This window comes from Scyliorhinus canicula, chromosome 20 (genome assembly GCF_902713615.1).
Source record: "Scyliorhinus canicula chromosome 20, sScyCan1.1, whole genome shotgun sequence".
Lineage (NCBI taxonomy): Eukaryota > Metazoa > Chordata > Chondrichthyes > Carcharhiniformes > Scyliorhinidae > Scyliorhinus > Scyliorhinus canicula.
In genome coordinates, this window is record NC_052165.1 from 13,014,747 (window position 1) to 13,027,026 (window position 12,280).

Consider the following 12,280-nt stretch of genomic DNA (forward strand, 5'->3'; position numbering starts at 1 on the left):
CGAGACATTGCGCTGTAAATCCCGCCCACAATGTGCCAGCTAATTTCACTCTAATATGCAAATTGCGCTATTCAATCCCTTCGCCTCAGAGAATGGAGTGGCACTCATGGGGGGTCTCCAAATAGATCGGAGGCTTTCAGCTGCTTGCCCTTTGGGCAGGATGGTACCATGGCACTGCTGGTGCCAGCTGGGTACCCTGGCAGTGCCAAGGTGCACAGGTGGCATGGAAGGGTACCCAGGCATCCCGATTTCTCACGACAGTGGGGAGTTCCGGCGGGCGGAGCTCCCCACTGTGCAAAAAAAGGGCTTCAGCCGTGCATTCACCGTTCAGGCCCCTTATTCAATGTGAGTCGCCATGTGTGCCACGTGTTTCTCGGCGTCAGTGCTGGGAAATACGCAGCTAAATGTGCTCATGAGGGGACTTTGTTCCCTTTTAGGAGAATCGTGCCCTATATATCCACACCAACTGAACGACCTTCATTAATCCTTTTTGTTGCTTCAAAGAGAAAAAAAACTTTTGGCAAACATAATTCACCTTCAACAAAACCATACTGTAATTGATTAAATTGTATTTCTCCAAGTGCCAATTAATTTTGTCTCAAATTGTCTCAAAAGTATACCGAACACTTTTCGGGTGGCTGATTTTTGTTGTCACATTCATCCTTCTCCCCAATTTTGAACAGTGTAATATTTCCAATCGTCTAGTCCTCTGGCAGCCTTCCATATACATAAGACATAAGAACTAGGAGCAGGAGTAGGCCATCTGGCCCCTCGAGCCTGCTCCGCCATTCAATTAGATCATGGCTGATCTTTTGTGGACTCAGCTCCACTTTCCGGCCCAAACACCATAACCCTTAATCCCTTTATTCTTCAAAAAACTATCTATCTTTACCTTAAAAACATGTAATGAAGGAGCCTCAACTGCTTCACTGGGCAAGGAATTCCATAGATTCACAACCCTTTGGGTGAAGAAGTTCCTCCTAAACTCAGTCCTAAATCTACTTCCCCTTATTTTGAGGCAATGTCCCCTAGTTCTGCTGTCACCCGCCAGTGGAAACAACCTTCCCACATCTATCCTATCTATTCCCTTCATAATTTTAAATGTTTCTATAAGATCCCCCCTCATCCTTCTAAATTCCAACAAGTACAGTCCCAGTGTACTCAACCTCTCCTCATAATCCAACCCCTTCAGCTCTGGGATTAACCTAGTGAATCTCCTCTGCACACCCTCCAGCGCCAGTACGTCCTTTCTCAAGTAAGGAGACCAAAACTGAACACAATACTCCAGGTGTGGCCGCACTAACACCTTATACAATTGCAACATAACATCCCTAGTCTTAAACTCCATCCCTCTAGCAATGAAGGACAAAATTCCATTTGCCTTCTTAATCACCTGTTGCACTTGTAAACCAACCTTCTGTGACTCATGGACTAGCACACCCAAGTCTCTCTGAACAGCGGCATGCTTTAATATTTTATCGTTTAAATAATAATCCCGTTTGCTGTTATTCCTACCAAAATGGATAACCTCACAATTGTCAACATTGTATTCCATCTGCCAGACCCTAGCCCATTCACTTAACCTATCCAAATCCCTCTGCAGACTTCCAGTATCCTCTGCACTTTTCGCTTTACCACTCATCTTAGTGTCATCTGCAAACTTGGACACATTGCCCTTGGTCCCCAACTCCAAATCATCTATGTAAATTGTGAACAATTGTGGGCCCAACACGGATCCCTGAGGGACACCACTAGCTACTGATTGCCAACCAGAGAAACACCCATTTATCCCAACTCTTTGCTTTCTATTAATTAACCAATCCTCTATCCATGCTACTACTTTACCCTTAATGCCATGCATCTTTATCTTATGCAGCAACCTTTTGTGTGGCACCTTGTCAAAGGCTTTCTGGCAATCCAGATATACCACATCAATCGGCTCCCCGTTATCTACTGCAGTGGTAATGTCCTCAAAAAATTCCACTAAATTAGTTAGGCATGACCTGCCCTTTACAAACCCATGCTGCGTCTGCCCAATGGGACAATTTCTATCCAGATGCTTCGCAATTTCTTCCTTGATGATAGATTCCAGCATCTTCCCTACTACCGAAGTTAAGCTCACTGGCCTATAATTTCCTGCTTTCTGCCTACCTCCTTTTTTAAACAGTGGCGTCACGTTTGCTAATTTCCAATCCACCGGAACCACCCCAGAGTCCAGTGAATTTCGGTAAATTATCACTAGTGCATCTGCAATTTCCCTAGCCATCTCTTTTAGCACTCTGGGATGCATTCCATCAGGGCCAGGAGACTTGTCTACCTTTAGCCCCATTAGCTTGCCCATCACTCCCTCCTTAGTGATAACAATCCTCTCAAGGTCCTCACCTGTCATAGCCTCATTTCTATCAGTCGCTGGCATGTTATTTGTGTCTTCCACTGTGAAGACGACCCAAAAAACCTGTTCAGTTTCTCAGCCATTTCATTTCCCATTATTAAAACTCCCTTCTCATCCTCTAAAGGACCAATATTTACCTTAGCAACTCTTTTTTGTCTTATATATTTTTAAAACTTTTACTGTCTGTTTTTATATTCTGAGCAAGTTTAATCTCATACTCTATCTTACTCTATCTAAAGAGAATTGGAAGATTGTGACCCTAACCTCACCATCTCTAAACTTACTTCCCACCAAGCATACATCCCATCAGACTGGGTGACTTTTCTACTTTGTAGCGCTGCCCAGCATTTACGTACCTCCTCTATCTTTTCTGAACCTAACTAATTTCTCCATTTTCTTCCTTCCACTGCACTGGAAAGTAATCATGTAGTGTCTCTGCCTTCACAAGATCTCCACTTTTGTTCCTGATTGGCTCCACCCTTCCTTTGACTAATCTCTAACTATTTTATTTGTTTATAAAAAAAACTTGTGTTCTCTATTATGTTAGACGCTAAACTATTTAAATGTAATTTCTTTGCTCTTCATATCCATTTTAAGTTCATTTCAGAAATGTAAACACTCACGTGAAGAGCTATAGTTAGGTTGGTGAAATTAACAGAATAGTTCAAAGTTTCTTGTTACAAATGCTCTCCATTATCCTCCATCACTACCTCTCAAAATATAATACTGAAAAACAGGCCAACTAAAATTTTAATACAGCTTTCTCAGGAAAATGGCCATCGACAATAGTTTGTGCTTCATTCCAATAGATATAAACTAGAGATGTTAGTAGCACATTAGAACTCCACAGAGAACTGCGTTGATCAATATTTTTAAATGACTCAAATTCCAAGATGGAAGCACTCAAGACCGAAGAGTAATGAAGTACAAACTCAGAATCCATTAGGTATCGATTTTTCCCAGTTCACATGCCTTCAGATCAGCATTCTAGTTGATCTGGAATGATGACTAAGGAACTGTTGCTAAAAATGATTGACAAAAGCAGTGCCGTTTTCAGTGACATCAGGTACTCACTCACTCATATGACTAAGAGTCACTTACAGACATATACAAAGTTGGTGGTCAGCAGAAAGTTAAATTTTTACACAAACATCAAAAGAGTATTACTGGAAAGTTCAGCTTGGGTCTTGCACAAATCGATGCTCAGCCACATTTTTCTATTTGATATATACTTGTAACATTTCAATCAATAAATGTAATGGAGGGTCTATCGCAGCATTTCAAAATATTATACTTAGCCTGTATTTTCAAAAGGGAAAACAAAATTTACCGTTGAACTCAAATATGATCACATTTAAATTATTTTCCACAAACAAGTTCTTGCATCAAACATTCATAGCTATACATCTGCAGCTACTTTTAACACAATTTGACGTACATATCTTACCAAAAACAGTACATGAATGATATTTAAATTGCTGTGCCCATATCTTCAATAAACTACAGTCTAAAATATTCTAGTCCACAATGCAGAAATATTTTCAAAACATTTCAACATATATCTTTCTGCATTTTACTTCCAAACTCACCTTCTTTGTCTGTGGCTGGTCCTCCAAGTGCAAAACCTACTGCAGAAGCATGTTCCCCTTTCACCTTGCTTGCTCCATAGTATGGTGACTGATGAAGTTTCTTTTTTGTATCGTGCTCAGTGATTAGATGTGAACAACTGGATAAATCAGATGGAAGATTTTACTTACACAAGAACCTCCCAAATGGAAAGAAATATTTTTGCACAACTGTTCGCTTTTTCAAAAATGGAAATATTATGTTAATTAATAAAATAATAATTTGTAGGCAGTATCTCAATATTACAAACAAGAACAAATTTACAGCTGTTTCATTCATAGAATCATAGAAGATATAGCGAGGAGATCATTTGGCCAGCTTGCGTGTGTCGGTTATATAAAAGATCTATCCAATGACTACTTGCTTTTGGCCCTTATGGGGACCATCCCAGTATAAACTCAGTTGGCCACTTTCCACCTGCCCATCACAGCCAAGTCCAGTCGTGTTTGTTAAGACTTCCCTGGTTCAAGGTCACAGCTGAAATCATACCCTACCTACCACAGACCGTAAATGTAAAAGGAAAGACCATTCAGCGCATCTGCCCTCATAATTTAACCCTTTAAATCGGAATTATTCCGGTTAACCTAGTCTATACTACCAATCCTTAACACAAGTGCCCCAAATGGGTTCCGGTCAAAGCTCTGTATAACTGAAGTATAACTTCCCCTTCTTTTGTATGCCAATCACCTGAGATAAGGTTAACATTCTATTTGCCTCTTGACCTTTGTACTAAATTTTAAAAAACACATTTGGGCATTCACATTCCTTTGTTCCTCCACAATTGCTAGTCTCTCATCATTAAGAAAATATTGATTTATTATTGTCACATGTATTAGTATACAGTGAAAAGTATTGTTTCTTGCATGCTGTACAAACAATGCACACCATACATAAGGAAGGAGAGACTGCAGAATATAATGTTATAGTTATAGCAAGGTGTAGAGAAAAGATCAACTTAATACGAGGTAGGTCCATTCAAAAGTCTAATGGCAGTGGGGAAGAAGTTGTTCTTGAGTCGGTTGTAAATTCCAATTTACATTTCATAGATTCAAAATGGATGAACTCACACTGAACTGTATTTTCCATACGTTTGCCCTCTCACTGAATATCCACATATATGCCCTCTCCAGTAGAGGTTCACGGGTTTGAAAATCAACAGAACCTGACCGAGCTCCTTACCACATGAACTGCCAGAAATACTGGCAATAATTGCTGCACGGGCAAGATTAAAATGGCTTTGCGATCTGGTTTTATATGGAGACATACAGATTGTACCATTACACATTAGCCCTCAGGCGCATTAGTAATAACCTTGCCATGCCAACACCACTGAACATGAATAAATGAAATTGAAAAATCCATACGCATGGTGTCCATTCATCATTGCATGATCTTCAGCTGTCCATCCTTTATCTTCTTTTAAAGAAACATCCGCATCATAACGTAGAAGTAACTTAACCAAACTAATCTGTCCATTACTTGCTGCAATCATCAAGGCAGTTCTAGAAAAAATAAAATAAAGATTTACATTCATTGCCCCACGTCATATATTTGAATCATAAACCATAGCTAAAAATATATTCCTCTCTTTTACGACTGCCACAGCAGCTAATTGACTCCTTTTGTTCTCAGGATTGAGCTTTTAAAGTATTTGAATGTTGAATTCCTTGAAGTGTAATCAATGACTCATGCAGACAATTTATGTGATATCAGTGACCACACTGATTCCTCCCCACCTCGCTGCAAATTAATTTAAGACATCTCCCACGTTTGATGTGAGATTGTCATCAGTACTGGGTCAAACACTCTCTTTGATACTATGGAACAGTCACAAAAAGCTAGTGATGCCATTTCAATTTGGCAACAAAGCAATTTATGACAGTGGTTGGGCTTACCCATTGATCCATGACATCGGATACAAATTTTACTGTAGTATTTACAGCAACCCAATAACTGCACTGTATGTTCTATGTACTATCTATGTACTTACAAATTAACTTTATAAATTTAGACAGGGAAACAGAAGTCTCGCCAAACTGCAGAAGATTCAGTGGGACTGCAAGTGTGCATTTTGAAGGGATCAACTATAGACTAATGCTGTAGTGAGACTAGTGACAACCTTTGACCCTGAAGCACTGTCAATAAGGAAAATTTGTAATTACTTTAAGATGTCTGGGGTTTCTGTGATTGTTTTTAAGAATTTTTGCAAATGACTTTTAAGAGTTTACATAAATTGTAATAGGGTCAATTGTAATTTTTTTGAATAAGAAACACCAATCCATGAGACCTGACGAATCTTGACCTGGAAGTACACCAATAGGAAGGAAGTTAAAATGCAAAAGCCGGTGATTCAAAGGAGAACTGGGAACACAAATGAAAGCCAAAGGCAGAAGACAATCAGTGCACAGGTAGAGATAAAGAGAAAGCACACAGAGACAGAAAGAGGAACACAAAATTTTGAGTGAGGAGAGGTCATGCAAAGCTTCCTGTGAAAAGGTTTTCTGTTTGACAGTAAGATAGATAAAATTGCAGAATCACTTGGGACATCAACGTAGAGAGCGAGCTAAAAGGGACTGAATTGCAAATATCAGTGCAAAAAGATCAGGGATGCAAAAGAGCTGAGAGTTTGTATCAAAGGGTCAGATCATGAACTTGGTGCGTTGGTTGGAAATCCTGCAAAAACAGGATTGACATGACCTGAGTGACAGTAAACATGCGCCTTTACTGGTGTTAATCGTATCTGGGAATCTCAGAAGTGTAGGAAATTGTAAGTATGTTACTTCATTCAATTCTGATGTTCCGATTAATATGTTGTTTGTTTTATTTGTGGAAATGTTCTGAACAGTAATAGTATGAATTGTAATGTTTGCAATTCAGAGAAGACTAAAGGGTCAACATTTTTTTAAAAAACATGCTTCCCGTAGAGAACTGCTACTACCAATTTTGATGCCAAAGAGGATATTGGTGTCGATGGACGTCAAAGGGCACAAAAATGTTGCTAGTGAATCTGGGATAGATGGTTGGACCTCCTGTAGGCAAGATGTTAGGTTTCCAGGTCAGATACAGGGAGGGGGCTATGGACAAAACTGCAGGAAATCAGACCTAGCCAGGGTATAAAGTAGGGGCATACTGGAGGAACCAGAAAAGGCATGACATCACAAAGAACTTAAGACGATATCACTTGTACCCATAGAATCCCTACAGTACAGAGAGAGGAAGTACGGGATGGAATTGGAGGGGTGGGGCGGGTCTAATAGTGAATGGGGTGTTGGAGGGGATGCAGGTGGTGCTCGTTAATGCGTATGCGCCGAATGGGTTGATGGGAGGGATTTTATGGGAACAATTCCGGATCTGGATATGCACCAATTGATTATGGGTGGTGATTTTTATTCCACAATGAAACCAAGGATGGACAGTTCAAGCCTCAAGTCAATGAGGAGATTGAGGATGGCGAAGGAGTTGGGAGGGCTTATGAAGCAGATGGGAATGGTTGACCCGTGGAGGATTAAGAACCCAGGAGGTACTCCTTCTCACACATGTATAAGGTGTACTAGAGAATTGATTTCATTGTGGCGAGCTGGGCGGTGTTGTTGCGGGTGGTGGGGCGGAATATGCAGGAATTGTATTTTCCAATCACGCACCACATTTGCTGGAGGTGAGGCTCATCGAGGGGTAGGTTCAGAGGCCAGGATGGAGGTTGGATTTAGTTTTGTTGGCGGATGAGGGATTCTGTGAAAAGGTGAGGTCGGCGATCGGTAAGTATGTGGAAATCAATCAGAATGGGGCAGTGTCGGGAGCCACATTCTGAGAGCCATTGATTGCAGTGGTCCAAGGGGAGATTGTCTCGCTCAAGGCACACAATGACCGGAGGAGGGAGGAGCATGGATGGCTATTGGATGATAGTGGAAAGAAGTTATGCAGGTGCCCCTACTAAAGAGTTGCGGCGGAGAGGAAGAGGTTGCAGGGGCATTTCTACAGGTTGACGATGGGGAAGGCAATGGGGAAGGAGGCCGAGAAGGGTTCAATATGAATCTGGGGAGAAGACGAGCCGTATGCTGGCCCCAGCTGAGGAGGCAAGCTGCGCCCAGGGAAACTTTAAGGTGCGAAAGGAGGTGAGAGGTAGTCTCAGCACCGAGGGAGATAAATTAGGTGTTCCGGAGGTACTATGAGAAGTTGTATAGGGCAAAGCAGGCTGGAGAGGAATGGGATATGGGTGTTTCCTGGACGGATTGGAGTTCCCAAGATTTGAGGAAGAGGAGGTAGGCATTGGAAGAGCCGCTGGGGCTGAGGGAGGTGAACTCGAGGGATGGAGTTTAAGACTAGGGAGGTTATGTTGCAATTGTATAAGGTGTTAGTGAGGCCACACCTGGAGTATTGTGTTCAGTTTTGGTCTCCTTACTTGAGAAAGGACGCACTGGCACTGGAGGGTGTGCAGAGGAGATTCACTAGGTTAATCCCAGATCTGAAGGGGTTGGATTATGAGGAGAGGTTGAGTACACTGGGACTGTACTTGTTGGAATTTAGAAGGATGAGGGGGAATCTTATAGAAACATTTAAAATTATGAAGGGAATAGATAGGATAGATGCGGGCAGGTTGTTTCCATTGACGGGTGAAAGCAGAACTAGGGGACATAGCCTCAAAATAAGGGGAAGTAGATTTAGGACTGAGTTTAGGAGGAACTTCTTCACCCAAAGGGTTGTGAATCTATGGAATTCCTTGCCCAGTGAAGTAGTTGAGGCTCCTTCATTAAATGTTTTTAAGGTAAAGATAGATAGTTTTTTGAAGAATAAAGGGATTAAGGGTTATGGTGCTCGGGCCGGAAAGTGGAGCTGAGTCCACAAAAGATCAGCCATGATCTCATTGAATGGCGGAGCAGGCTCGAGGGGCCAGATGGCCTACTCCTGCTCCTAGTTCTTATGTTCTTATTAAGGGGATGGTCGGGGAAGGCTCCAGAGCTGGATGGCTTTCCGGCAGAGTTTTATAAGGTGTTTGCAACAGAGTTGGCTCCACATATGTTGGGGATGTTTAGTGAGGCATTGGAGTAGGTGGAAGCTGCCAGTTACTGATGCAAGCATCAATCACGTAAATCCTGAAGGGGAAGAATCTGTTGGGTGTGGGTCATATAGGCCCATTTTGTTGTTGAACACAGACATGCAGGTGCTGGCTAAGTTGGTGACGAGAAGGATGGAGACTGTGCTAGGGGTGCCTTCTCTGGGTATAAGTTGAACGCCGGGAAGAGCAAGGTGTCTCTGGTGAATGTGGTGGGGCGGGAGGCCAATTTTGGGATGTTGCCATTTAAGGTAGCTAGGGAAAGCTTCAGATATTTTGGGATTCAGGTGACGAGGGAATGGGTTACAATGCACAAGTGGGTAGGATCAAGTGCAAGTGGAAGGAGGAGTGGGGAATAGACTGGCGTCTGTGGTGTGAGGCAGTGTGAAGGGTGAATTCAACCTCAACCTCCTCTTGTGCGCGGATGGGCTTAATTCAGTTCAAGGTAGTGCACAGGGTGCATACGAATCAGGCAAGGATGAGTGGGTTCTTTCAAGGGGTGGCCGAGAAGTTCGGGCAAGGGCCATTGTCCAAAATTGTGGTGGAGAAAAATGTGGTGGAGATCAAGCCAAACCCAATGGTGGCAATCTTTGGCTATGGGAAATTACAGAGCTAATGGAGGTGAGGGCCAATGTTATGGCCTTCGCTTCTCTAATTGCCTGGCGAAGGACCTTGCTGAATTGGAGGTTGGATATGCCACCGAGGGACCTGTACGACTTTCTACAGTTGGAAAAGATCAAATTTGAGTTGAGGGGGTCAGGGACTTCGAGACATGGTGGAGGTTGTTTATGACAATGTTTGAGGAACTGTTCGTCGGTGGCAATGGGGAGGCAGGGGTAAAAATTGTACAAACTGTGGATTGTGAGGTTGTTTGAAATACATTAAGCAAGCTGACTAGGTGACTCGAATTTCTAACACTTACTTTGTGCCAGTGAGCCACATGCATTACTCTCCTGCCTCTCATCCCTTAATTAACAATGAGGAGGATGTAAACGTGCAAAGTTCAAAGCTGTTACCCTTTGCTAAATGAAGAAAGGTATTACACTGACATTAGTTTATGACATCAAAAGCTAAAAAAATGTCATGATCTCTGATGGTAGTTCCAATATTAAAATTACATGCTTGGAGGAGCTAATTATTCTCAATGAATGGAATCAAATGCACATTCTCAAAAAAAATAAGGACAGAATTTGAGCCATCAGATTCAATTTAAGCAATGGAATGTCTCCTCTTGCACTCTCTTGCACACATGAGCTCTTGTTGCTGGCAACCAGAAAGTACAGCATAGCAACAGCAATAATCAGTGCTTGATAGGTGTTACTTCAAGAATTCCATAAAGAAGTAGGTAGCAAGGTATGCAAATTTTGCACAAACAAGTTCTTACTACAGTAATTTAAGTCTTAGAATGTAAACTGTACCTCCCAGTTTTGTCCTTGGCATTGACATCTGCACCTTCTTTAAGCAAAAAGTCCACTATTTCTTGATGATTCCCAATAACAGCCAACAGCAAAGGTGTACAACCATCCTTTTGGAAACAAAATTTATTCAAATTATTTAATTACTACAGCAGAATAATTAGCAATTTCACAACTTATTGATATGTTAAGTCAGTTCCACATATGAAAATGAGCTCTTATTTGAATTCTTACAAGCTTTGCAGGTTAACCTAATGATTAAAGATTTTAAAATGTACTTCTATCTTACAACTTCACAATGTTGGGGCACTTTTCATTAAAAGTTGTCATACAAAATTGCATTTTGACAGAACTACTTACAAATGTATTTTTGTTCATGTTTGGCATAGGGAAGTATAGTGATCACCATATGGACCATTGTTTCAGAAATATCCATTTCCATGCGATATCAAGAAATGGCTGAAAGCACTGAATAATGCTAAAGCTTTGGGTTGCTGCAGCATCCAGCTGTAACGCTGAAGATGTATGAACCGTAACTAGTTGTGCTTCTAGCCAAACAACTGTTACAATACGGACATCCAACAAGATGATGAATTGCCCAAGTATGCCCTCCTCACAAAAAGCAGAGAAAAATCCAATCTGTCTAATTATCACACCATCTGTCTCCTCCCAATCATCAGCAAAGTGATGGAAGGAATTGTCAAGAGTTCCGCCACTTACTAATAACCTTGTTCACCAGTACTTGTTTTGGGTTCCACCAGGATTGCTCAGCTTCAGGCCACATTGCAGCCTTGGTCCAAACATGAACAAAAGAGCTGAATTCCAGAGGCAAGATACACGTGACTGCCTGTGACATCAAGGTAGCACTTAACCAATAGTGGCATCAAGGAGACCTAGCCAACAAGAATTGTGAGAAAACACTCCATTAGCTGGAGTCTTACCCTACATGAGGGAAGATAGTTGCAGTTAAATGAAGGTCAATCATCTCAGCCTCAAGCGTTCCTCAAGGCTGTGGCCTCGGCCCAACATCTTCAGCTACATCATCAATCATTTTCCCTTGCTTGCAAGTCTTGGACTGATGATTGTTAGATAACCTTCACACCAGATGTGACACCCAACAAGAGATTCTAACCTCCTTCCCTTGATGTTCAATAAAATTACCATAAAAAATGGCAGTATATTGGCAATCTGATATATCACAGGGTGCTCCGGTTTTCTTCCACAGTCCAAAGATGTGCAGTTTAGGTGGATTGGCCATTAGTGTCCAAAAGGTTAGGTAGGGTTATGGGGGTAGGGTTGGTGCAGACTCAATGGGTTGAATGGCCTCCTTCTGCACCGTAAAAAATAGTCATCCTCACTGAATATGCCAACCCACCACTTCTCATTCAAAAATAAAAGACTAAAGAGCTACGACAGATAAAGAAAAACAAGAAGAATTGAGGGAAGAGCAGAATAGGATCGACAGAAGGAAAAGAGGGATTAAGAGTGATAGAAACAATGTAATGCCACAGAGCTTCGACAAGTAATTCAAAAGTCATTCATTGCCGGATAGGAGAGATGATGATATTGTATCACAAATGCACCATAAAAACCATCATAAAGTTAGCATCATAAAGAGATAAAAGAATGTTTTTCAGGGCTGTAGCATATATGAGAAGTTCAGGTGACATCAGGTTTCATCCCTAAAACTCAATGGATTATCAATTCAAATATCATATTTTCACTTGGAATGCATAACAAACCATAATATTCTATATATAGTTTACAAAAGCCGAATTAATTTGGGAAGTACTTTTT

The 12,280-nt window shown here is 41.5% G+C and overlaps 1 protein-coding gene across 7 annotated transcripts in view; it reads right to left on the bottom strand.

Annotated features, from left to right (window-relative positions):
• si:ch211-272n13.3 (ankyrin repeat domain-containing protein 26) overlaps positions 1-12,280 on the bottom strand; it is a 165,680-nt gene that overhangs the window by 137,466 nt on the left and 15,934 nt on the right. For all 7 annotated transcript variants that reach the window (XR_005458399.1, XM_038781157.1, XM_038781159.1 and 4 more), the window contains exons 4-6: positions 10,487-10,593; positions 5,383-5,520; positions 3,982-4,118 (exon numbers count right to left, since the gene is read on the bottom strand). Coding sequence is in view for 6 of the 7 variants with exons in the window: in XM_038781157.1 (XP_038637085.1) it covers positions 3,982-4,118; positions 5,383-5,520; positions 10,487-10,593 (382 nt within the window). In the remaining variant the exon portion in view is untranslated. The remainder of the gene's footprint in view (positions 1-3,981; positions 4,119-5,382; positions 5,521-10,486; positions 10,594-12,280) is intronic.